The sequence below is a fragment of the Pelodiscus sinensis genome, chromosome 2 (assembly GCF_052426305.1).
Source record: "Pelodiscus sinensis isolate ZL-2025 chromosome 2, ASM5242630v1, whole genome shotgun sequence".
Taxonomy (NCBI): Eukaryota; Metazoa; Chordata; order Testudines; family Trionychidae; genus Pelodiscus; species Pelodiscus sinensis.
Genome location: NC_143053.1, coordinates 222,207,252 through 222,233,922, shown reverse-complemented (window position 1 = coordinate 222,233,922; position 26,671 = coordinate 222,207,252). Strand labels below are relative to the sequence as shown.

Sequence of the window (26,671 nt, the reverse complement as noted above, 5' to 3'; positions counted from 1 at the left end):
AATCTGGTGAGAAGGCAGAAATATACTGGAACAATTAAGGAAACATGGGAGTGAGGGAAGGGTTAGTCATTACCAGATTCTAAGCAAAGTCTCTATGATTTATTATTCTAGAGAAGTTCTGCCAGATTTACCCACAGAGAGGAAGATCGGAATGATTTTCTTCCTCCCTGCTTTTCTGCAGAAGCTCACCAGGTTGGGAGGAGGTGCAGAAAATTGAGAGTCTTCCCCCTGTTATGGGTGACTTAACAATTCTGCCATTTTTAGTTCATGAAAAGTAGACAGTGAACTAGTTTTGTTGTCCAGTGTGTGTGAAATCTATATAATAAATACAAAGAACAACACTGAAAAAGTCTATTTGGTTTCTTAATGTTCTAAAGTTTGTTTTCTATTTATTGCAAAATATTATTTTATATATGTCTAATAAAGTCTTCACTCTTAAAAAATGTTACTCACCTAATTGAGTACATTCTTGGGAAGCCTGGGCCCAGTTTCTTGTATATGAGGACTCAATGTAATAGCAATGACTGCGGAAATGAACCCAAGATCTGTGCTCCTCTGATTCAGGGCATTTTCCAGAGAGTTGTGGAGAATCAGTAGGAGCCATAACTGTTAAGAAAGGAAATTACTGGTAATAATTTTTCCATCCTTCTAGCAGTGTCTCACACAATTCTCAATATCTGGCCTGCTCTCCTCTCTGTAGCTCCTAGCGATCAGCGATTTGGTGCTTCATTATCTGACCATAACCCCTCTGCTGGTCCTTGCTGCCCAATAAATTATTCCAGAGCTGTAAAACTTGCACAACAGCATTATTAACACATATTCCAGAAGTAACAAAATACCTATCATGGGGAACAGCTCTAGCAGAAAGGAAATGATCAGTTAAGACTTTTCCTGTTATGCAGCCTAGCATCTCCCATATTTCTGAATGTCTGGAAAGTAGTGAACAGTGAAAGCTTGGTAGGAAAGAAATATCCCCTTTTTTGTGAGCTTATTCAAAGGTCTGTATTATTTCAGGGCTACCAGCTGCATCACCTTCTTGCCAAAGGAGGCCTTTGTAGATGTTGGATAATCGACAATATAGTACAAAATGAAGGTATTTGTTTTAGACCAAGTGACCACTATGCAAATTTCCTAATTTGTTTGTAGTTCAGACCATGCAATAGATCTTGTGGAGTGTGCTTTGATCTTTTCTGGGACAAGATTACAAGTGACTTGTAGGTTTCCAGAATACATGATATTAGAAGCCCTGTCAGTTAGAGGCATAGTACTATAGTAGGCCTCCTATGGTTCTAGAATAAGACAATACATTTCTGGACTGACTTTTCTTGGCATTGATGATGAAGCCTTGTGCCAGGAGGTGATTCAGCATATTAGCTGCGTTAATTTGTGCTGCTGATTGTACAGGATCTCTGATCAAGAAGTTGTTCAGGAAGGGGTACAAGTGATTTCCTTGTCTGGCTGTTATGATGACTATCATCTTAGAATTATAGAATACTAGAACTGGAAGGGAACTTGAGAGATCATCAAATCCAATCCCCTGCCCTCACAGCAGGACCAAGCACTAATTCTAGATCATCACTGATAGATGTCTTCATCGGCTTCTTCATCCATTTCTTCAGCCTTTGGGGGTTGAGAATGGTCATGAAACTCCCTGTGAGTTTCTGTACAATGAGGAAGATGATGGACTACAAACCAGAGAATTTTTTTCAGAGAATGCAATAATCACTCCAATATCCAGAAGATGATATACTTTCCTTCTGGATTAGACTGTGTTTTGCAGGATCTCTGGAGATGCTGGAATGTGGGAATATTAGCTCATGGAAATATCCCTGGATCACCATTTTCCCCTCTATGCTCAATGAAAACCATTCTTCTATGAAATAGAAAATCCTGTCCCACAGCTTCAGCTCTGAAGAGACCTTCACAAGCTCTGTCATTAAGTGAATTGGAGGCGGGGGGCACTAATGTCCTTCTGGACTGTTCCCCAAGCCTCAATTCTAGTATGTTCCCTGGGGAAATCTTTTGTCCCCAGGTACATCTGTGAGAATGAGGAGTATAAAGAGTGCTTCTGACTGACCACCAGTCTATATTCTATCTTGAGAGTGCTTAGCAGGGAAAGGAGAGACTGGGTTTTGCTGCATAGTATGCCACCACTTCATCCAGCTTTTCTTCAAAAAGGAGGTAGCCTGGAAACTTGGTTGAGCACAGGACCTACAGGAAGTAAATATCCACCTTTCAGGGGCAGAACTATAGGTGGTGCCTGTCTACTGTACTGGAAGCTATGGCTCAACCTTGCATTCCTTGAGGCCTCAGCTACAAAGGCTGTTGCTAGGGAAACTTCTATTAAAATGGAGCCAAAGTCAAGCTGACCTCTGTCCTTCAGGGCTTTGAGATTTTCCAGCCAATAAAGAGATACTCTTGTGAAGAAGATAGTGGCCAGGGATGCTTGGAGGGTGGGAGAAGAGACATCAGAGACATTTGGTAAGTGGCCTCCATCTTCCTATCCCTTGTGAGGGATGCTATAGTTGTTTAGTGTCTCAGCAACAGTGGTGTAGGCAGACTCAGACTCTTGGGTGGACCCCGACTTACAGTGGGTGGGCAATGGCAGAAAGGCAGAGCAGGGCAGGAGCCTTCAGGGCTGCCTCTCCTCATTTCCAGCACTCTGGAGAGCAAGAGGGGGTGAAGAAAAGTGCCCTTGGGCTATCCCCCCAACCTGGCCCTACAGCCAGGGAGTGGGATTGGGGGCTTGCCCTAAACTGCCCAGCTCCAGTGCAAGAGAAAGGGTTGGACCACAGGGCCTAACCAACTCTGCCTGCCTGGTGCTTCTACCGGGAGGGGCATCGGGACACAGGGGCTCACACACTCCACCCACCTGGTAATTCTGCAAGCCCCCATTCTCCAAGCCTGCTCCCCAGCAATAGCATAGGGCGGGCGGAGCAGGACAACTTCCCACAGTCCAATCCTCTCTCCTGAGATAGAGCGTTAGAGCTGAGCAAGCTCCCACAGCCTTACCCTGCTTTCCAGCAGGCAGGAGGCCAGGCTGGCTGAGCAGGGCAGGTGCTGGGGTAGCAGCAAAGCAGGGGTGAGTGGGCCTGGATAATTAGTGGGTGGGCTCTGGCTCACTCAGGTCCATCTGTGGCTACACTGCTGCTCAGCAATAGAGCCCTTTTGTTCTTGAGTGTTTCAGAGACAGAGGTTGCTCTTGTTAATTCACTTGCCCTTATCTGGCTTGTTCCATTCATCCCTATTCAGTTTTCAAGGAGGAGTGAAGGAGTATTGCATCCTCGGGGAAGAAATTTGAATGGAAAAATTAGCTCTGTCTTATTCACAGGAGCCTACTCAGGTTTCAGAGCCTGACAACTTGCTTTCCTTAGTGGAGGAAGGGAGGAGGGAGAGGAGCCAGAGACCTTATATCAACTGGATTTTATGCATGTGTTTTTTCTTTTTCTGTTTAGCCTTTTTAGATCTTTAGAAACTTTGGGGTGCCTTTTGTGGCTTGCCTTCCTTAGGGTTTGGAGCTGTCCTGACATGTCTGACTCAGAATCCAACATCACTGTGTCATATTTCTCAGGACCCACTTGAAGACCTGAGAGAGGAGGAATTATGGCTCCACAAGCCAGCTCTCTTTGCTCTGCAGGGTCTCCTAGGACTTACTTCTCTGCTGAATGGTCAGAGGCCTCCTTAAGTTTAGGACCTCTCCTTGCTTTGCATGGAAGCTCCTGTTATATTTCTCCCCATCTGGAGACATGGCTGCCTTGGTGGGTAGGAGACCCCACCTCCCTGTCCAATTCACAGCCCTGGCACTTAACAGAGTTAGGGATGAAAGGCTAATTGCATGCTGGGCAACACTCATCATCTACTGAACCCTTGAAAAGCTGCCTCCCACAGAGACCACTACTTGGATTTGACCCAGTGCTTCCTTGGCTGCTCTGTCGTGTCTATAAGGGAAGAGGAGCTTGCAAGGAGATGCTGTAGCAGAGCTCAAGGAAATTAAACCCCCATAAGGGTTAACTGATCCAAGGAGTGAGAACACTGCGCCCCAGTGCTTGGGAAGAAGAATTAAAATGGAAGGAATAAGGGCAAGGGCAAAAGAAACAGCTGCTGTTTGTTGCAGAGGAGGTAGAGAAACTGACAGTAAGCAAGTGCAGGGGGGCATAAACAGACCACATGGCACCAAAACAATGATCTGCTTCCATGAACTTCAGAGAATCAAAAGCAAGTGGCCAAGATATATAAGATTGTGGGAGATGAAGAGCCACAGGAACTATATTACTTTTACCAATGGACTGACAAAATTTTATAAAACCACAAGCACCCTGACATTCCCATTATATTATACTAATGGCATAAAACTTTTGGCTGTGTCTGCACTGGGCCACTTATTCCGGAAAATCAGCCCCTTTTCCGGAATAAGCTGCGAGCTGTCTACACTGGCCCTTGAATTTCCGGAAAAGCAACGACGCTCTACTGTACAAAATCAGCCGCTATTCCGGAAAAACTATTCTGCTCCCGCTCGGGCATAAGTCCTTATTCCGGAACACTGTTCCGGAAAAGAGCCAGTGTAGACAGCCCAGTAGTCTTTTCCGGAAAAAAGCCCCGATCGCGAAAATGGCGATCGGGGCTCTTTTCCGGAAAAGCGCGTCTACATTGGCCACACACGCTTTTCCGGAAAAGCAGCCTGCCAATGTAGACGCTCCTTTTCCGGAAAAACTGAAAACGGAATAGTATTCCGTTTTAAGCAGTTCCGGAAATTCATGCCAGTGTAGACACAGCCATACTGTTTAGTCCAACTTCCCAAGCTTTTTAGGGGAGATTGTAATTATTTTACATGAAGTTTGAAATCCTGAAAATGCAATAAAACTTACTTACCTAAACAAATGTATTTTCCTATTGCAAAGGATAATTGGATCAATTCAAACTTATTTTATTGCCATTAATTTATTTTGCAGAGTGATTAAACAGGCCAGGTATATTTGGAAGTGATTGTTCAGACAGATGAGAAAAGAAACTAGAAAATGTATATATTGTTTTTGGTTTTGTTTGGTTGGTTTGTTCTTCAAAGGTTTTTGATTTGATAGGGTTTTTTTTGTGGGAGGAGGAGAGAGTAAAAATTTTGTTTTTGTTTTGTTTTTTTGTTTTTTGTTTTTTTTAAAGAAACTAACTGGGGAAAACTATTTTTTTTTAAATTTCCACTGGAAAAATAATCTTTAGCTTAAAAATTGCAAGTGTTACTGTTAAAAATTTTATAATAAGATTTTAAAATGAAAGTGTCACTTTTTCTCTCACATTTTTTACTTTTCCTTTCACCTATTCAGTGGGAGAAAACAGTAAAAAGTGGAGAGAAGTTGGGAATACCAAAAAAATCCCTTTTTCCCAACGATATTTTAGTTCTTTTTACTAAAATCTTGTTTTTCTCTCTTCAAAGAACTCAGTCCTGAACCATAACATAAGTATCTTTTCCAAAAGCTTATAACATAACTTGTGAGAGAACTTAAATGAACCTACACTCCCCAATGCAAATTATTAAATTTTATTGCTTACCATCAGACTGTTTACAGACAGAGAAGTAGTTTTGATCACAAGATGCTGTCTTCCAGGCTCCATCAAGGTCTAGATAGACACAGGCTATTGTCTGCTTTGGCTCATGACTGGCCCACTTAGAATATTCCATTCTCCATTTATCAATCCATTGGTAATTGCGGTTGGTCTAGAAGCAAAATCAATTCAAGGGCGGTTTATAGCATAATTAAAGCATTATAGAGTATTATAATAATGTAGTATCTATAATTTAAAATTTGAATGTACTAGTGAACACTTCTTGTCATCATCATAAGAATAATAACATTACATTATTATTATTAACTTTCATATTAATATTAATAATTAATTAGCCTACATGACTTTGGCATTGTACAATGGGTGAAGTTTACTGAACAAGAAGTTAGAATAATAAATTAGGTTATAAAAGAATACAAACAATGGCACTCTTATCGCTGAAATCCTTTAGGAAACTGATAAATTGTATATTTAAGAAAAAATCCAAAAGATTCTTTAGAGGGAATATTTTTAAGTGCCAGCTAGGAAACCACAGATGTGGTGTCATTGCAGAGGTACCCACTGGGATAAACACACAACAAAGAAGGAAGGGTTTAAATACTTTGCTATGTTTAAAAACTGGTTAAAGAAAAATCACCTCTTCTACTTCCTGCTCATCTTTAGGTCCCACCTCCAATTTTGAGGGTTTTCCTTTTTCATACTCTGATTCTTTACCTACTAAGTCTTTCAAGGGTATTGCTTCTCTGCTCAGCTGTCCTCTGTGTTTCCCCCTTCTCTCATTTCCATGGCTTTCTGTCTTTCTACCATACCTTGTACTCATAGCTGCCTTTTGCTTGTCTCCTCCAACATCTTCTGTAGTCTCCCTTGCCTTCATCTCTTGCTGGTCTCACTTTTGGATTCTGACAGGATTTGACATAGGTTTCACCTGCTCAGTGTGAGACCCCAGGTGGTACAACTAAAATAGCTTTGTGATAATAGATACTCCTACCATTTAAAAAGGGAATGCAAGAGCTCTAATATTACCTGGAGAAGCAGCAATATATTTGTTTTTCTTACCACATTGCTATTAAGACCAATCCATACAGGTTCTCCATATTCTAACACTTGGAGCCACAGAAATGATTGGCTGTAGGGATCTAAAATACTGGCAAGTTCTGAGGATTTGTCTTTGCAGTTTTGTCGTGCCTCTTCCCATTTCATTTTGGAACGGATGACTAAATAGCTACTATCACCACAACGGGTAAAGTTAGAGGCTGGACTTGTGGGGGAATGAGGCAGTTTAGGGTCTGTAGCACAAAACAAAAAACAAAACAAAACAAGTGAAGATAAATCTATGCACCCAAAGTTTATCTTGTGCCAGTGAACAACAAACATCTTCAGTCTTCAGAAGTTTAGTGTAGCTTTAATTGTTAATTAAAAACCTTTCTTGATGAACATTCATGAGAAATTTATATTTTCAAAATAGCAGTCAACATTTCTGACAGAAATCTCTACATTGGGGTGGTGGTGTCATGAGTAGAGTGTAGTAATGCAGTACTTGTTTATGTCTAGAGTTATGAATTCATAGAAGTAAAAATGAATTTGGTACAGCTTTCCTAGTCCCTAGAAATAATTTATTCCCAATAGAGATCTACAACTAAATTAGATATAACTAGAAGATTTACCTGGTGTTGCTTGGGTCCTTAACTCAATTAATTATTGTTATTTGGAAAATAAAATGTAAATGTACATGCTTCATTTGAATCATTGCTGTGCACCTCAGTTGCACTTACCCAGGAACCTACCCATACAACAAACTCCGTTGCCAACTCTGTCCACACATCTATACAAGCAACACTATCACAGGACCTAACCACATAAGCCACAATATCAGCAGCTCATACAACTGCACATTTCTAATGTGATATATGCCAGCAATGCCCCTCTGCCATGAATATTGGCTAAACCAGGCAATTTCTACAACAAAGGATAAAGGGACACGAATTAGACATCAGGAATGGTAACACTCATAAACCTATAGAGGAACATTTTAACCTGCCTGGTCACTCAGTCATAGATTTAAAAGTAGCCATTCTTCTACAAAGGCATTTCACTGACCAATTAGAGAAAGAGAGTCTGCAGAACTAAAATTCATCTACAGATTTGACATTTTTACCCTAGGCTTGAACAAAGACATTAAATGGTATATACATATCTTGGTTTCTATTATTTCCACTCCAATTCATCTGATGAAGTGTGCTTTATCTATAGAAACTCACGATTCTATATATTTTTGTTAGTTTCTAAGGTGTCACAAGATTGCTCGTTGTTTTTAAAGTTACAGACTAACACGGTTGCACCTCTAAGGTAATTCTTAGAGTATGTATTGCCTATGCAAATCCTCTCTTAGGCTATGTCTAGACTGCAGAGGTTTTTTTGGGGAACTTCTGGTATCCCAGAAAAACTCTGCCACATCCAGAGAACGCGTCTGCTTTTTTTGAACCGTTTTCGAAAAAGTGGACACTTTCTTTTGTCATCCCTGTGCTCCTCAATTTATGAGGAATAAGCAATCTTCCGAAAGATAAGTTTTTTCCCACATTTGACTCTGTGCAGACTGGCCAAAATTTGGAAAAGCCTCTTCCGAAAAACAAGCAGAAAAAGGTATGCAAGTTGAGTTTCGCAATTTGCGTATCTTTTTCCAAAACCCCCTTCTCCCTGCAGTGTAGACATAGCCTGAGAGTATTTCTACACAGCAACATTATTTCGAAATAACTAGTATTATTTCAAAATAACTTAGTCTGCATCTACACAGCAGGCAGTTATTTTGAAATAATGTTGAAATACTGTCAAGCTGGAGGACTTCTTACTCTGACTCCTATAATCCTCATTGTATGAGGAGTAAGGGAAGTTGGAGAAAGAGTGCTCTATTTCAAAGTTAGTGCTGTGTATATGCTTCCAATTTTGAAATAAGCTATTTTGACTTAAGTTATGCAATTAGCCTAGCTCACGTTGCGTAGTTTATTTTGAGTTTATGCAATTAGCCTAGCTCAGGTTGCGTAGTTTATTTTGAGTTTAGCCCTGCTGTGTAGATGTACCCTTAGGGATGCAAACACAAAACATTCTCAGGGTGTGTCTAGACTACACGGTCTTTTCGAAAAAGTGGCCTTTTTTCAAAAAAACTTCCCCTGCATCTAGACTGCTTCCATGTGCTTTTGAAAGTAAATTGAAAGAACGCAGCAGTTTTTTCAACTGTGGAAAACCTCGTTTTATGAGGAAGAACACATTTTTTCGAAAGTGCTCTATTGAAAAAAGGCACTATGTAATGCAAACTGTGCTTTTTCGAAAGAGTACATCCAGACTGCCTGGGTGCTCTCTTTTGAAAAAGAGACTTGATTTTTCGAAAGTACTGGTTGTAGTCTAGATGCCCTTTCAAAAGAGGCTTGCAGTCTAGACGTAGCCTCAGCGTTAAAGTCAAAGGCGTGATTATTGAAGCCACATTCATGTGTCCTCATGGTACCAAGTGTTTGGAGAAAGGGTGAATAATAAGAAACTGCAGCACTCATGCACCTTGCTTCCATTCCAGTGGTACCACAGGAAAGAGTGGAATATGTTACCCTATTTATTTATTTTTATAAAGTTTGCTGTTTTATAAAGTTCATTGTTCAGGCACAGAAATGTATTTCCTTTATAAGAGGATTGCTGTACTTTACAAACCACATTTAATCCATTAAAAACTCTTTTCACAATTGTTTAAGTGTTTTAGTATGCAAAAACTAGTGAAACAATCTCACCACTGTCCATCTGGCATATAAATCCTCTGTCTTCATAACACGGTTCATCCTTCCATTGCCCTATCTTATCAATAGGATGCGTTTTCATAGCAACACAATCAAACTAGAGGGAAAAAGCATATATGAATTATTAAAAAAATGTCAGCAACAAAGAAGAAAACCTTTTCCTCTTTGTGGCCAGTTTCAGTCTCTGTATTCTTCTACATTTAAATTCAGCTGGTATTTGGTGTGTAATGTATGTCCAACAACACTTTTTGCCTAGGAATTCCTTTGCAACAAGCTGCTATTCCTATAGGCTGTGTTAGTGCAGATCTACCCACTGCCTGCTTATCAGTTTCATAAGTTTATTATTATGGATATACTGGAGAGATCATATTATTCTTGGGAAGAGCACTAAATACAAAAAGCAAATGTACTAAAATAAGACTATAAACATTCTGTCACACCATCAGCTTTACTTGTTACCAATTACATTTCAGAGTTAATTTTAAGGAATGACAAAGATGGCAAGGGAATGTTTTAAATAAGCAGTTAATCTATCTTATTGTGAAGGAAAGTACTGGTAAGGTGTGAAAGGAAGATGAAGAGACGTGGCAGAAAGAAAGGATGATCAGAGATCAGAAATATCTTCTTTGGGGAATTAATGGTACGCCAGATCTGCACTACAATTTACATTGGCATAATGGTGTCAGTCAGGAATGTGAAAAATCAACAGCATAGATGACCATATCAATGTGAAGGCAGCTGGTTTCAGCAGTGTCATTGAGCATGCTCTGTTCACATGAGCATGTTCAGTACAAGCCAAGCAGCAAATCACAGGGTGGGAGAAACGTGATCCTGCATCGCTAGGGTTGCCAGCCATCCACTTTTGAATTGCAATGCCCAGTCATAAAGGGACCTTAGCAATGCCCTGTTAAAAGTCTGGTCAGTGGCAATGGGAACCACTATCAATGGGAACTTTGTAGGCAGTGCCTCTGGGTGAGAACAGTGTGCAGCGCCTCCTGGTCCCTCTGTCTGTGAGCGAAAAATGCTGGTTGTTTCCAGAGTGCAGCACTTGAGCTAGGATAGGCACTTCTGGCAATGGTGACTGGGAGCCACCTGAGGTAAACTAGTGTCCCAACACTGGGGAAAAGAGGGGGAATTGTGGGGGTGTGAAATGTAAGTACTGAATGTAAGGAATGGAAGTAAGTGGGTAAATAAGCAATAATGCAAATCAATGTATAGTTGTGCAAATGTATGCACAATTGTGTTAATTATCATATGCTAATTGTTGTTTCAAATGTTGGTAGTGATGCATGAAGATTTTCCCAGGTGCTAACTCATCATAGAGCAATGAGCCTGATTACCAGTTTCTCATTTCTTCCAGTGCTACTTCAGAAGAACATAGCAGTATGTAGAATTAATATCTTTTACTAAATCACCAGAGGAGCTTTGTGAAACTCAAAAGTTTGTCTCTTTCAGCAGGAGAAATTGGTTTAATAAAAGTTATTACCCTACCCACCTTGTCTCTCTCAAACTATGGCTACACTAGATGAAGCTGAGCTCCTGTAAGGTCAATTGACTTTTTGAAATATCTTCAAGCTAAATTTTCTTTAAAAAAAATTAGGGGGTAAAGTGGAACATGTGGTTTCTTCCCAGCTCCTTGTGCACATCCTCTCTTTTGGTTACCCACAAGCTTTTCCTAAATAGAAGTTATCTCTTTTTATGTCAGTAATGCATTCAAAAATCTTTGCCATCCAAATAGCAAATAGTTCTCTCATATCTTTGTGACCGAAGCCAGCCAGTCTCTCCTATAATGCTATAGAAAATCCTTGTAAAATTGCACTTTGTTCTTGCTTGAGAAATAGGGGAGTGATGAAGGCCACCATTTAAACACTCCACTTACATCAACAGAAGCCCTGAACCATGCAATATTACAACATTATTCCCAAATGCAACAGACATGAACACTGGGGAAACAAAGAGGCCTATGTAAGAAGTAAATTGAGCAGGTTATTTAAAGTCTGATTGCTTTCTCTAATTAAGTTATTGGAAATCTCTAATTATTGCTTACCTGAAGCAGATTGTGACCAGTCTCTGGTCGCAAAGAATCGTATAGGGTGATTTCTCCAACTATTGGTGAACCTGTAATCCAGTTTGTGTAATAAACCCCACTCCCATCGGTCCAAACAAAATGGAGCTCGGAATTTATATCATTCAATCCAATCCAGGTATCAGTACGGGCATCTTTTAAGTGGTAAGTGAGGAAAGCTGGAATAAAGCCAACATTTTTTTACAAGAAAGGAAGATGCATGAGGGAGGAAGGAAAGGAAACCTTGCACATACATATCTTTCCACTGATCAAGAAAGATGCTAGTATGTCCAGAATTAGGGCACAGGTACAAAAAAAAAAAAAAAACACAACAAAAAACCAGCAAACAAAACCTGCTTAACTATTTATTTTTAAATAATCTTGTAAATGCAACATTTTACATTTTCCAGTCCCAGGATTTACCCTGTTGCCCAGTGTCTTGGATAGTAGGCTCTTATTGTTTCCACCATTAAGGTGGTGTAAATGTTCCTTTCACTGAGTCTGAAAGGAGGATGCTTAGCACAGCCATCCACTTTAAACATATCTGTAATTGTCTACAGATCAAACATCCACTTGATGGCAACTATTAACACCTTCTAAAATAGCAGTATGTAGAGTTAATATATTTTACTAAATCACCAGAGGAGCTTTGCGAAACTCAAAAGTTTGTCTCTTTCAGCAGGAGAAATTGGTTTAATAAAAGTAATTACCCTACCCACTTTGTCTCTCTCAAACTATGGCTACACTAGATGAAGCTGAGCTCCTGTAAGGTCTCCAGGGTAGCTGCTTTTGACTGAGGCTACATCTACACTACAGCCCAGATCAATGCTCTGATATCAATCCACTGGCAGTCAATCCAGTGGGTCTAGTGAAGACCTGCCAAATTGATAGCATATTGTTCTCTGATAGACCTTCTAACTCCACAATGGAAAAGAAGATTAATGAAAGTTAACAGGAAAGTTTTTTCTTCCCCATCAACCTCTTCCCCACATGGTTTAAAACCCATAGTAACTTGACTTAAGATACATTGACTCCTGCTTCTTTATACACATACCTGGAGGTGCATTGATTAAAATGACTTTCTGCTGTAGTCTAGATGTAGCCTCAGTTAATCTACCTTCAATGAGCAATAGCAACTGTGTCAGAGGAAAAAGCTCTTCTGCCAATATAGTGCTGTTCACACTATTGGGGTATGTCTACACTACAAAGTTAATTCGAACTAACAGACGTTAGTTCGAATTAACTTTGATAGGCGCTATACAGGCAAACCGCTAGTTCGAAATTAATTTGAACTAGCTGAGCGCTTAATTCGAACTAGGTAAACCTCATTCCACGAGGACTAACGCCTAGTTCGAATTAAGTAGTTCGAATTAAGGGCTGTGTAGCCACTTAATTCGAACTAGTGGGAGGCTAGCCCTCTCCAGCTTTCCCTGGTGGCCACTCTGGGCACCACCAGGGAAACTCTTCTGCCCCCTCCCGGCCCCGGAGCACTTAAAGGGGCACGTGCTGGCTACGGTGCCCTTGCCAGGTGCAAGCCTGCCAGCACCCAGCCAGCAGACCATGCACCTGGCATGGCTCGAGCCAGCCACCCGCTGCCACCCAGCCCTCCGCCTCTTCCCGGGACCAGGCTGGCGGCTCCAAGGGAGCCTGCCCGGCTCTGCAAGAGGCGGGCGCCCACCTGGTCTAGTACGGACATTGTGGGCCTCATCCATGACCTCCACACTAGGCACAGGAACGTGGCCATCTAGGGCAGGATAGCTGCCAGCCTGGCCACCCAGGAGCAGGTTTGCAAGAAAATCAGGGTGGTCCAGTGAGATCCCCGACCCTGAGCCCTGAGCTTAGAATGTCTGTACTGGGTCAGACCAAAGGTCCATCTAGCCCAGTAGCCTGTCTGCCGACAGTGGCCAACACTAGGGACCCTGGAGGGGATGGACCGAAACAATGACCAAGCCATTTGTCTCGTGCCATCCATCTCCAGCCTTCCACAAACAGAGGCCAGGGACACCATTTCTACCCCCTGGCTAATAGCACTCCATGGACCCAGGCTCCATGAATTTATCTAACTTCTCTTTAAACTCTGTTATAGTTCTAGCCTTCACAGCCTACTGCAGCAAGGAGTTCTACAGGTTGACTATTTGCTTTGTGAAGAAGAACTTTCTTTTATTAGTTGAAGCCTGCTACCCATTCATTTCATTTGGTGTCCTCTAGTCCTTCTATTATGGGAACTAATGAAGAACTTTTCTTTATGCACCCTCTCCACACCACTCATGCTTTTATAGACCTCTATCATATCTCCCCTCAATCTCCTCTTTTCTAAGCTGAAAAGTCCCAGTCTCTTTAGCCTCTCTTCATATGGGACCTGTTCCAAACCCCTGATCATTTTAGTTGCCCTCCCCTCTCCCACCCTCTCTCTTCCCCTCTCCCACCTCCTTTTCCCAGTTTCCCCGAGTTTTGTTCAATAAAGAGAGTTTCTATTTTTGAACACACGTGTCCTTTATTTTGTACATCAGGAAGCGGGGCTAGGGAGGGGTAAGTGGAAGGAGGTGAGGGAGGAATGGGATACGAGCCCCCAATGGGGAGGACTGGGGTGGCTCTGTGGGCTCCTCGGGGTGGAAGCTCTCCTGCAGCGCCCCGATAGACACCCCCCGGATGGCAGCCTGCGGCAAGTGCAGCCGGGCTGATGGCCGAGTGCAGTGATGTGCCAAGTGTGGGCACTCAGGGCACTCCAAGCCAGGACTGCTTGCAAGCGGGGAACCCCTGAGAACTGTCTGTCCGGGGTGGGGGTCGGGTGCCTTTAAGCACAGCCCTCGGCTAGCCTAAGACAGCAGCTCCACGCTCTAAGTCCTAATCTGATGCCCTGCCAGCACTGCTTCTGGCCATCCTTAACCTAGGTTCAGGGTCCACTCAATGTGGACATGCTAGTTCGAATTAGCAAAATGCTAATTCGAACTAGTTTTTAGGTCTAGATGGACTAGTTCAAATTAGCTTAGTTCGAATTAACTAATTCGAATTAAGTTAGTTCGAATTAGTGCTGTAGTATAGACATACCCTTGCTTAGGTAGGTGTAACTTATGTTACTAGGTGGGGAAGGGGTTTGCTTATTCACACCTCTGAATGAAATACGATATATCAATATAAGTGGCAGTGGCAATATAGTCTAAGTTTAGTTTCAGTTAATTTACCTGCCTTTTTTTTACTAGTCTACCACTAGACTAAACCACATCCCATTTGGTGTGGTATGAGAATATGGGGTAAGCTTGGCAGGTATAATGAAGGACTTTTAGGTATTAACAAAACATATATTTCTTAGAGTATGTCTAGACTACAGTGCTGTTCTGGGATACTGGAGGAATCCTGGAAAGGCTTTGCCATGTCCAAGGAATGCATCTGCTTTTCCAAAAAAAGTTTTGGAAAAGCAGATGTGTTTTTTTGGCATCCCTGTAAACATTGTTTTATGAGGAAGCAGGGATGTTCTGAAAGGGTTTTTTTTCCTGACATTTGGCCGTGTATAGATGGGCCAAATGTCAGAAAAGCCTCTTTTGGAAGAAAAGCAGAAAATTATATGCAAATTGCGTTTCTCAATTTGCGTGCCTTTTTCCGACTTTTCTTTGTAGTGTAGACACAGCCTTAGAAGGAAGGTTCATTAACAGTTTCACCAGGAGAATAACAGGAAGAGATAATATAATGCACACACCTCTTTTCTGCTATTCTTTTCTTTGCTGGAATTGATTGCTATCCCATCTAATCCCTAATGGATCTTTTTATTGAAAAATGGATCTATTTACTGTACCTTGCACTTTTTCATCAGGTATGCTAGCCAGGTTTCCACCAAACTTTACACAAGTTCTACGAGCAGGAATCCACATTACTCTATCTTCATTTCTAGAGCCAAAAACTTTGTAACACTGGAGGGGAAAGTCAGATATTTACTTAATAAGTAAAGAAAACAGAAACTAACTGAACTGTGTATACTATAATACATATTGTCCAAGTTCTGTATTTCCCTTGTTCTTATAATCAATGCAATATGTTTGGTATCATACCTTATTTTTAAATAAATGCCATGTTTCAGGACACCCTCCGAGAGGAGCAGGTGCAACTGTTGAGTTTATAGTATTACCATGCCTTTCACAGATAAAGGCATTTGAATGGCCACAGTTGACATCATTCCATAAACCTGAAAGCAGTTTAAATATAGAAAATAAGCCATTGGATGAGCTTGACATTTCTGGTGAAAATCTATCACCTCCCCATCTTTTTATTTCCTCTGGGAATGCCACTGACCATGTGGCAAGCCAACTGTCACAAGTTTCTGTCCTTGGAAAGTTTATAAACAACATCCCACCCGCTCAGCTTGCAAAAAGGCTTTGCGAGTCTGCCAGTTCTTGGGTAGTGCTCAATATAGGTGTCGGGACTCCAGTGTAAGTGAGATCAGAGGTTATGTGGGGAAGATGTACAGAAAGCAATTATTGTACTGTCATCTAGTATTCTGAGACAGTTTCAATTTTGGGAGCTACCATTTCCCGATTTTCAAGAGCTCAAATTAAAAGAGAGGCTGTGTATGACTTTGTCTGAGATAAAAACAGGATTTAACACAAACCTCAACATGCATATTATGCACTTACCTATGTTTTCCATTCTTTGGCTAGACTAACTCTGGTTATCAAAAGGGGGTGAAAACCTGGCTTCTATTAAGTCAATGGTATAAATTCCATCAGCTTCTGTGGGAGCAGGATTTCACCCTTGTTATCTGCAGAGCAATAATATTTTTGAAAGTGGACTGGATTCCCCTGCTCGCCCAGTTCCATTCAGCACATTTTAGATTACGCTTTTGCCCAACATTGTATTTGCCTTGGGTGGGATATCATCTCCAAGACTGAGGATCTTTTCTTATAAGTACATTATTTTTCTCCAATATGGGAGTCCAATTAAAAAACATATGGAGAAAAGATATAGCCAGAGAAACATGTATACACACACATGTCAAAAAGTTGTATATAGCTCACCAAAATTTGTATGCATGGCCACACAATTTTCTTCAGCATTCGCATAGTTTGGCTCATTCTTTGCCCAAGCTACATAGTGCACTGGGCTTCCATCCATCCAACTGAAAAACCAACACAATTACTGGCAAAACCGTTTTCACAAAAGACGCTATGTAAACCCATTTGTTTTATTGCAGAAATAATTTGATAGGAATGCCGCAAGTGTACAAGTACATTCACTGCTTTGCATGTGTGACTTTGGGCTCAACGTCCATTAGGATTAAACATAACTAAAGCCTTGAGCTTAAGCTCTTAAGCTCAGGAATTCTATATGCATTTTATTTTGCATGGCAATTATCTCTGTATTCATAGCATTTACGTTCCAATTAAAAAACCTCCTTCATTAAGATGTAATTTGTTTAAACCATAATTAAATTCGAAGTAAGGGGTTTATTTTGGAATTGCCTTTCTCTGCCGCGTGTAGATGTGGGCAGTTCTTCTGGGCTAGTCAATTTCCAAAATGGCGACTGCCCGGGAACATGCTAATGAAGCTTGAGATATTTAAATCCCGCGCTTCAGTCGCCCTTATTAGCCTCCCTAGTTTGAACTAGGGGGCTAGTATAGACATACCCTGAAAGTGTTCTAACTTAAATGCATCTCAGCCAGGGAGCTTAATTGCACACAGAAGCAATCATGGTTGCTGGAGACTAAAACCAGTGCAACAGGTGGCCAGGATATAAGAGGATATATTGACAGTGAGTGTGCACCATACTGAGCCCTTTTATGAATCAATGCACTAAATATGAGATGTTAAATACTCCGTGGAATAAAATTAGATATTGCTTGCTTACTTACATAAACTGTTGATCAACACTCAGAATTAAACCAATGAAATATGACTCCTTTTTGCCGTTTCTTAAAATCTGAACACAAAGATTTGATTTTAATTTAATACTGCCATGTATATTACAAAGCTCTTTGATCTAAAAGGTAGATTCTTTAATATTATTTGCATTGAAATAATCTAGTGGACAGTGTGTACAGCTGACAAGACTGAGACTCTGGAAATATGGATCACATCTGCAAGAATATAAACTTTTGCCTCATTCTCCCAAATGCATTCCAGCTAGTTCTGGCTGCCATACTGCTGTAATCAAAACACTAGGAATTTTATGCTAACCAGCCTGGAAAAAACATATTCTCAATTTTAAGAGAAGGTGGGTACTGTATCTAGCACTGGGTAGTATTTCCCAGGAAGGAGCTTGTTTTCTTGGAGAGACTGAGACCAAGGCTAAGCATTCCTTCCTTAATTTTAGGAAGAATCTAATTTATTAAATTAAGAGTAAAAAAGAACCTAAATGTTTTATTTTAGACCAATCCATTAATTAATGGGGCCTCAAAATCTCCCTTCTCTGCTTTCTCCACACCAAAAGCACCAGCCCAATGCAGTGATTTTTTATTGGGGTAGAGACTTTATGATTTTAGCAGCTCTGTTAGTTCCCACATTTGCAGTGGTTTAAAAGTTTCAAGGGTCTAACTGTGCAACATCTGACTCAAGGACAACACCCACTGGATTCCGAAGAGTATAATGACTGAGACTAGGTATAGTTGACTTTTGAGCCTAATAAATGGAGTAGCACCATGCTCTGTTAGGGTATGTCTACACTACAACGTTAATTCGAACTAACGGATCTAGACTAAAAAACTAGTTCGAATTAGCGTTTTGCTAATTCGAACTAGCATGTCCACATTAAGTGGACCCTGAACCGGGCTTAAGGATGGCCGGAAGCAGTGCCGGCAGGGCATCAGAGGAGGACTTAGAGCGTGGAGATGCTGTCTCAGGCTAGCCGAGGGCTGTGCTTAAAGGGTCCCGACCCCCACCCCGGACAGACAGTTCTCAGGGGTGCCCCGCTTGCAAAGCAGTCCTGGCTTGGAGTGCCTGGACTACCCACACTGGGCACATCACAACACTCGGCCATCAGACCGGCTGCACTTGCCGCAGGCTGCCATCTGGGGAGAGGGGGCAATCGGGGGGCTGCAGGAGAGGTTCCACCCCCAGAAGCCCGCAGAAACAGCCCAGTCCTCCCCATCGGGGGCGTGTACCCCATTCCTCCCTCACCTCCTTCCACTTACCCTTCCCTAGCCCCTTTTCTTGATGTACAAAATAAAGGACAATTGTGTTCAAAAATGGAATCTGTCTTTATTGAACAAAACTGGGGGAGACTGGGAAAAGGAGGTGGGAGAGGGGAAGAGAGAGGCTGGGAGAGGGGAGGGCAACTAACATGATCAGGGGTATATGAAGAGAGGCTAAAGAGACTGGGACTTCTCAGCTTAGAAAAGAGGAGACGGAGGGGGGACAGGATAGCGGTCTCTAAAAGCATGAGTTGGGTGGAGAGGTTGCATACAGAAAAGTTCTTCATTAGTTCTCATAAAGAAGGACTAGAGGACACCAAAGGAAAGGAATGGGTAACAGGCTTCAAACTAGTAACAGAAAGTTGTTCTTCACAAAGCACAGAGTCAACCTGTGTAACGCCTTGCTGCAGGAGGCTGTGAAGGCTAGAACTAGAACAGAGTTTAAAGGGAAGTAAGATCAAGTCATGGAGGTTGGGTCCATGGAGTGGTATTAGCCAGGGGGTAGGAGTGGTGTCCCTGCCCAAGGTTTGTGGAAGGCTGGAGAGGGATGGCACGAGACAAATTGCTTGGTCACTGTCTTCGGTAAATCCCCTCCAGAGTCCCTAGGGTTGGCCGCTGTCGGCAGACAGGCTACTGGGCTAGATGGACCTTTGGTCTGACCCAGGATGGCCATTGTAAGCTCAGGGCTCAGGGTCGGGGGTCTCAGTGGACCCCCTTGATTTTCATGCACACCTGCTCCTGGGTGGCCAGGCTGGCAGCTCTCCTGCCCTAGATGGCCACTTTCCTGTGCTTAGTGCGGAGCTCGTGGATGAGGTCCACAATGTCCGCACTAGACCAGGCGGGCACCCGCCTCTTGTGGCCCCAGGCAGGCTCCCTTGGAGCCACCAGCCTGGTCCCGGGAAGAGGCGGAGGGCTGGGTGGCAGCGGGTGGCTGGCTCGAGCCGTGCCAGGTGCAGGGTCTGCTGGCTGGGTGCTGGCAGGCTTGCACCTAGCACGAGCACCGTAGCCAGACCGTGCCCCTTTAAGGGCTCCGGGGCAGGGAGGGGGGCAGAAAAGTTTCCCTGGTGGTGCCCAGAGTGGCCACCAGGGAAAGCTGGAGAGGGCTAGCCTCCCACTAGTTCGAATTAAGGGTCTACACAGCCCTTAATTCGAACTAGTAAGTTCGAACTAGGCTTAATCCTCGTGGAATGAGGTTTACCTAGTTCGAACTAACAGAGCGCTAGTGTAGCGCCTATGAAAGTTAGTTCGAACTAACATCTGTTAGTTCGAACTAACTTTGTAGTGTAGACATACCCATGGCTACTATTTTAAACATTTAATTTTCTTTTATGAAGTTGCTTTATATATGTCTGTTTCCTATTAATTTTCAAATCTATTACAGATCATGCAGTGAAGAAATGAAGTAAAATGCACATTCTTATGTATTTCATAAGCATTATGTAGCAGAGTGTATATGCTAAATTAAATAATAAAATGTTTGCTTACATATTTCCATAGAAACTTTCTTTCACTATTGCTCTCAATTACAACAAGGTCTCCAAAATTCTTCTTGCAGAACTCTCTAGCTTTTTCTAAAGGGAAACTTTCGGCACTGAAAAAATACTGCTTGTCCCCATATACAATCCACCCATCTTCAGTCACTTCATACACTGCAAGGTAAATAAGGAAAGCACATGTTCTGTTCCTGGTGTTCATTAAGTTATGCAACATTTCTTATAGATCACTATTCTCCAGGTAAGAGAAAATAGACAAGAGCTTACTGGCAGAAGAGCTTGTTTGTTCTGGTTTCAATGGTGTACCTGTAAAGGAAAGGATACATTTATTTCTTATATTTATATGTGTGTCCATGATACCTTTCATTCAGCAAAATATATCTCAAGGCTTCAAGTTTAAATAAACCATTAATTAGTTCAGCTATCTGGTCATTGTTTTTTGTTTAATATTCTGATATAAATGGAACTTAACCTACCTTTCTCTATTTGACAAATCCAATCATTAAAATGTTCACAGTGGGTGTTAATCCAATTCATGGAAAACTCTTCATTGACTGTTCCACAGTGTTCATTTCCATGCTCATCACTAGGTTCAGCATTATACCAATTTGTGTATCTCATCTATAACAGAAACATACTTCTGGTTAATTTTCTTAAAGAGGGACAAAAATTATGCTCTGCACCAGCAAGCAAGGAGAGAACACACAGGTTTAATTTCAAGCAAGCTCTTGTTCTTCTGCCAACACCAGATGGAGATGTTATAAGAGCACCATATTTAGCCTTTGTAAGAAGAGATATCTGAGGGTATGTCTACACTACAGCACTAATTCGAACTAACTTAATTCGACTTAGTTAATTTGAACTAAGCTAATTCGAACTAACACATCTAGATCTAAAAACTAGTTCGAATTAGCGTTTTGCTAATTCGAACTAGCATGTCCACATTGAGTGGACTCTGAACTGAGGTTAAGGATGGCCGGAAGCAGTGCCGGCAGGGCATCAGATTAGGATTTAGAGCGTGGAGATGCTGTCTCAGGCTAGCCGAGGGCTGTGCTTAAAGGGTCCCGAACTCCATCCCGGACACACAGTTCTCAGGGGTTCCCTGCTCGCTTGTCTAACTTGAAGAGGGACAGCAAAGCAGTCCTGTTTTGGAGTGCCCTGAATGGCCACACTCGGCACATCACAGCACTCGGCCATCAGCCCAGCTGCACTTGCCACAGGCTGCCATCCGTGGGGGTGTCAATCGGGGGGCTGCAGGAGAGGAGCCCGCAGAGCCACCCCAGTCCTCCCCATCGGGGGCTCATACCCCATTCCTCCCTCACCTCCGGGGTAACTTGTGTTGGCCGCTGTCGGCAGACAGGCTACTGGGCTAGATGGACCTTTGGTCTGACCCAGTACGGCTGTTCTAAGCTCAGGGCTCAGGGTCGGGGGTCTCACTGGACCACCTTGATTTTCATGCACACCTGCTGCTGGATGGCCAGGCTGGCAGCTATCCTGCCCTAGATGGCCACTTTCCTGTGCCTAGTGCGGAGGTCGTGGATGAGGTCCACAATGTCTGCACTAGACAAGGTGGGCACCCGCCTCTTGCGGCCCCGGGCAGGCTCCTGGGAGCCGCCAGCCTGGTCCCGGGAAGAGGTGGAGGGTTGGGTGGCAGCGGGTGGCCGGCTCGAGCCGTGCCAGGTGCAGGGTCTGCTGGCTGGGTGCTGGCAGGCTTGCACCTGGCACGAGCACCGTAGCCAGACCGTGCCCCTTTAAGGGCTCCGGGGCTGGGAGGGGTGCAGAAAAGTTTCCCTGGAGGTGCCCAGAGTGGCCACCAGGGAAAGCTGGGGAGGGCTAGCCTCCCACTAGTTCGAATTAAGTGGCTACACAGCCCTTAATTCGAACTAGTTAATTCGAACTAGGCGTTAGTCCTCGTGGAATGAGGTTTACCTAGTTCGAATTAAGCGCTCCGCTAGTTCGAATTAAGTTCGAACTAGCGGTTTGCCTGTGTAACGCCTATCAAAGTTAATTCGAACTAACGACTGTTAGTTCGAATTAACTTTGTAGTGTAGACATACCCAAATAGAGTTAAAATTAAGTGAATTATATTATATAGTTTCATGCAGTAACAAAATACATATGGGAGAGACTGTATTATATCTTTGTCACAATAAGATAATTAAGTCCAAGCTAGTAGTCAGTGCCTTTCAATAGTCCCTACGAACATGTATCTTGATGGCAAAACCTCAAAGACTGATGGGCCCTGTGGGAATCCAGAACTCTCTGAGGGGATTGTTGTCCAGTCATTTCACTAGTGAGCTTTTGACCTACTAGAAGATTCTAGTCATCTGCAATACAGGTCCATTACTGAACTGGCCCCAGTCACTCCAAGGATGTTGATATGAGAAAGACAGCTATACAGTTAAAAACTAAATCACTCACTGGAGAGTCATTGCTCCAGCGAAAGCCCTCATCAGGATCCAGGCAAATTAAACCAATCCAGAAAGGACGAAAAGACAGTCCTTTGTCCCTAAAATGTATGATGGAAATGGAACAGTATGTAAATGTAACAGGGCATCATTATACACAGTCAGTTCTAGTACTTACCACAGAGAAGTACATTTGAAAGCTCTCTATACAAATCTCTCTTTTGTCTGCTGGAGGCTTAAAGGACTATTCAGAACTTTAAACCTAATAATTTAAATTAATTGTGAAAGGATCAAAGAAGATAAATATTCTGCAGAAGTACATGGCAGTGAAGTGTTGACCTCTGTATAGGAGAGGTCTTCACTGAATTAATTGTTGGCAACTAACTTCAGTGGAGATTTTCAAAACCAGACAGTTGCAGTTATGTGTCTAACTTTCATAATCATCAGAGCAATGCAAAGTATTGTGTGTGACAAATGATCATTTAAAAGTTGCTAACTTGTTTTTTTTTTTTTTTGGTGTTTCATTGTTGCCTTCTTTTAGGAAAAGTGTCCACGCAGATGATAAAATGATTAATGGTTTAGGATACCTCAGTGTTAGGAAAGATTAAAATATGGACATGTTTATCCTTGAGAAAATAAGACTGAGGGAGAAGCTGGTAACAGTCTGCAAATATCTTAAGTGCCTTTATAAGGAGCTTGGGAATCAAATTATTCTCTATATCCACTAAAGTTAGGACAAGAAATAATTGGCTTAATCTGAAGCAAAGGACATTTAGGTTAGATGTAAGGGAAAACATTCTAAATATGTTTGTTAAGTACTCGTATAGATGGGCAAAACAGTTGTGAAATCACAGTTACTGGAGGTTTTTAAGAACAGGCTAACTGAGGGGATTGGTACACCTATCCCTGGGGGTCCACAGAGGTCTTCCAGGGAATACATCAATTCCTCTAGATATTTGCCTAACTTAACAGAAATCGACATAAAAAGCCATAGTAATATCAGTGCAAATGAAAATTTTATTTAGACACTCACTTGTTTATACAGGTCTGTTAGCTATATACTGAAATGTAAGTATAATATTTATATTCCTTTATTTATATTGATTTATTTTATAATTAAATAATACAAATGAGAAAGTAAGTAATTTTTCAGTAATAGTTTGCTGACACACATTTTTATTTTTAGGTCCAATTTTATAAGCAAGTTGTTTTAAAGTGAAGTGAAACTTGTGGCATACAAGACAAATCAAATGCTTAAAAAGGGCATAACAGTCTGGACCCCTAGTCTAGGCCTCTAGATAGATACTTTGGTCTGGTCTCAGTAAGGGAAAATGGATGATCTCTTGTGATCTCTTTCTGTCCAATATTTTGATGAAATGTAAGTGGAAATTAGTTCTAAATGGAAACATCCATTCTTTTTTCCCCATTATTCTTAAGTTTTTTGTACAATATAAACCAATTTTAGAAACTCTCAAACCACACTTAGAAATTAGTACATGAAAATTCTATTTAACTTGTAAAGTTTTTGTATTGACTCAACACTTTTTCTAATACACCTGATTATACATATTCATAGATTTTCAACTGACTATCTCAGGAAGGATCCAAGAGAATTTTTAGATTTCTATACAACATGTTATATGTCAATATTGTTACACTGAAAGATGAATTTCAATGCCTATACTTACATTATTGAACGCTGTATCACTTCTTCTTCTTCTTCACTAGTGATGGCAGCCAGATTGCCTCCTATTGCTCTACAAAAATCTCGAGCTTCAAGCCATGATTTCTTTTTGTTTCCTTCTCTTACAAAAAGCTAATGATATATTTTACAATTAAACACTGTGCCTTATGCTCTTTTCATTATAAAAAACCTCCCATTTTATCTATTTTCCTCTATGACAATTTAAGACAATATGAGAAATCAAATAGCTAATCTTACATAAAAGTAAACATATTTAACATGGAATACAGAAATCCCTCTTCAGATTATAATCTGCAATTTCATTGATAATTGACAGTTGACTCAAGACCCATAAATTGTCTATACACTAGCTTGTTACATTTGCACAATAGTCTGGGTATCTCTCAAGTTTAAACTTTCTTTGTATCTGTCTGCATGTATTATTATATGCAATGCACTATTCCTATGGACATTTAATACTTACTTTGAAACATGAACTGATGTTATTGTTTGAATGCCAACCTGTAGGGCATTTAGAATCAGACATTTTTTCTGGAATAGGATGCTGTAGGGTTGTTCCGTCAACTGGTTGTTTGCAGAGAAATTTTGCCTTTTCTTCACACTCCTGAACATGCCATAATCCAGCTTCACTTCCGGTTGTCATTGCCACACATCCTGGCTTTCTCCCTTATATATTTATAATATATAAATAAAATTAAAATGTACAGTTTTTTCCTCTTTGTTCCCACTGTAACTTTTGTAACTCATTTTATGTTTTATGAGAATGAAATCTGTACTAGAGTTGGGTCATGGTTATCTGGCTGCTCAAATAAGGAGTTTTTCAAAGTGAAAACATCTAGGAGTCCTGGGCCACATAGTCGACGGCTGAAGGCCCAGTTGGAGAAAGCAAGTCAACCCCCCCCCCCTTCCACCTGAAGCCACATCCCTTCCCCCAAGACCACACTCTTTCAACAACTCCATCAAACCCAGCTGAAGGCCAGAGCTTCTGTGCCGTGGGCCCAGCCCTCCCCGGCCACCAGGGAGCCATGCTACTGCACTGCGGGCCCTGCACTTTCTAGCCTTTAGGAAGCTGGGCTGCTGCAGTTTTAGAAAGGCAATGCCTTACTATGCCTACATTACCTGCCACCCATGCTGGGACACTTTCCAGACTAACAGATTTATTTGAGAATAAGCTTTTATGGGTAAAAAACACTTCATCTGATGCAAGGATCTGACAAAGTGGTTTTTACCTACAGACGCTTATAATAAATCTGTTCATCTTTAAGTTGCCACAGGACTCCTAAGTGTTTTTGAAGATTCAGACTAGCATGGCTATCCCTCTAAGACTTTACAAAGTGAGTAAACTGAAAGGGTGATATCGGAGCTGTCCTGTATCTTAACTCCTTCTCCAAAAATTTTAAATCTCAAATGCACGAGCAACCTTTGGTATCTAAAGGACACTCTGCCTTTATCTTTTCTGTGACAATGCAAGTAGCTGGAATGATTAAGATCCTACAAATACCATCTGAAATGCTCACATACCCATATACTTATGAGACATTCACATTCATTATTTGGCAGTTTGTGGTCTCAGAATCTGAAAGCCATCTGGAACGATATTCCGTAGAGCACCTCCATAAAGTGGCCAGTTTTGTCAAACTTTGCTATGGTTCTGTTTATCATATTTGATGTATTATTTTAAAAACTCTTAATGCAAGGTATCTAATCCAGTAATAAAGTAAGAGGTAAGCTGAACAAAATGGATGAACAGATAGGAACAAGGAAAGCAGATACAGAAACCACCTGAGGGCAGCAAACAAACAAAACCCTTGCCTGCAAACTAGCCAACATTCTTTCAGGCAGTTTTCTGCAGTGCTTTTTCCCCCTATTCAATCCACCCTCCTTTCATTTTCTATACAATGTGGTTTTTTATACTTATAAAGTGTGTGAAAGACGAGCTACAAATACCTTTGACCTTATTTACAATATTCAGTCTTGATGAGTCCCTCACTGAAGATGGATTTGAGAATTGTTAACCACTCTATTCATCACCTCTGCTAAAGACTGAAATTTCACTGGCAGCCTTGTAAACATGGATTCACCCAGACCATGTAGATCCTGCTGGCTGGCGTGCACTAAAAGTTCGCTAGCACACATTAACATGATAACTTTGAAACAGGACTGCACCGACGCATGCTAAGAACCATTCAGCACATGCCAGTAAGGTCTACAAGAGCCACTTAGGGTGTATCTAGACTAAAGGTTTTTTTCAGAAAAATGGTTGTTTTTCAAAAAAAACTTCACCTGCATCCATGCTGCAATTGCATTCTTTCGAAAGAAAATCTAAAGAATGCAGGGCTTTTTCCAACATTGGTAAACCTCATTCTACGAGGAAGAACGACTGTTCTGAAAGAACTCTGTCAGAAAAATGTACGTGTGGATGCAGAAGAGGGAGCTTTTTCGAAAAAAGAGGAAAAAGGAAAAGGCACAGGTGCACTGGTGGCCATTCCGCCTATAGTAATTACAACTTACATGCGAGGGAGCGTACAATGAGTGTGGATGCTGTCTTTC

The 26,671-nt window shown here is 41.6% G+C and overlaps 1 protein-coding gene across 1 annotated transcript in view; it reads right to left on the bottom strand.

Annotated features, from left to right (window-relative positions):
- Positions 1-26,671, bottom strand: part of LOC102456945 (macrophage mannose receptor 1) — a 49,953-nt gene that overhangs the window by 5,038 nt on the left and 18,244 nt on the right. Inside the window, exons 12-26 of the mRNA XM_075922477.2 lie at positions 24,585-24,787; positions 24,105-24,232; positions 22,430-22,517; positions 20,485-20,629; positions 20,276-20,314; positions 20,001-20,164; positions 17,238-17,305; positions 16,404-16,504; positions 15,441-15,574; positions 15,188-15,302; positions 11,380-11,576; positions 9,327-9,429; positions 6,613-6,842; positions 5,542-5,707; positions 454-606 (exon numbers count right to left, since the gene is read on the bottom strand). Coding sequence (XP_075778592.2) covers positions 454-606; positions 5,542-5,707; positions 6,613-6,842; positions 9,327-9,429; positions 11,380-11,576; positions 15,188-15,302; positions 15,441-15,574; positions 16,404-16,504; positions 17,238-17,305; positions 20,001-20,164; positions 20,276-20,314; positions 20,485-20,629; positions 22,430-22,517; positions 24,105-24,232; positions 24,585-24,787 — 2,034 coding nt within the window. The remainder of the gene's footprint in view (positions 1-453; positions 607-5,541; positions 5,708-6,612; positions 6,843-9,326; positions 9,430-11,379; positions 11,577-15,187; positions 15,303-15,440; positions 15,575-16,403; positions 16,505-17,237; positions 17,306-20,000; positions 20,165-20,275; positions 20,315-20,484; positions 20,630-22,429; positions 22,518-24,104; positions 24,233-24,584; positions 24,788-26,671) is intronic.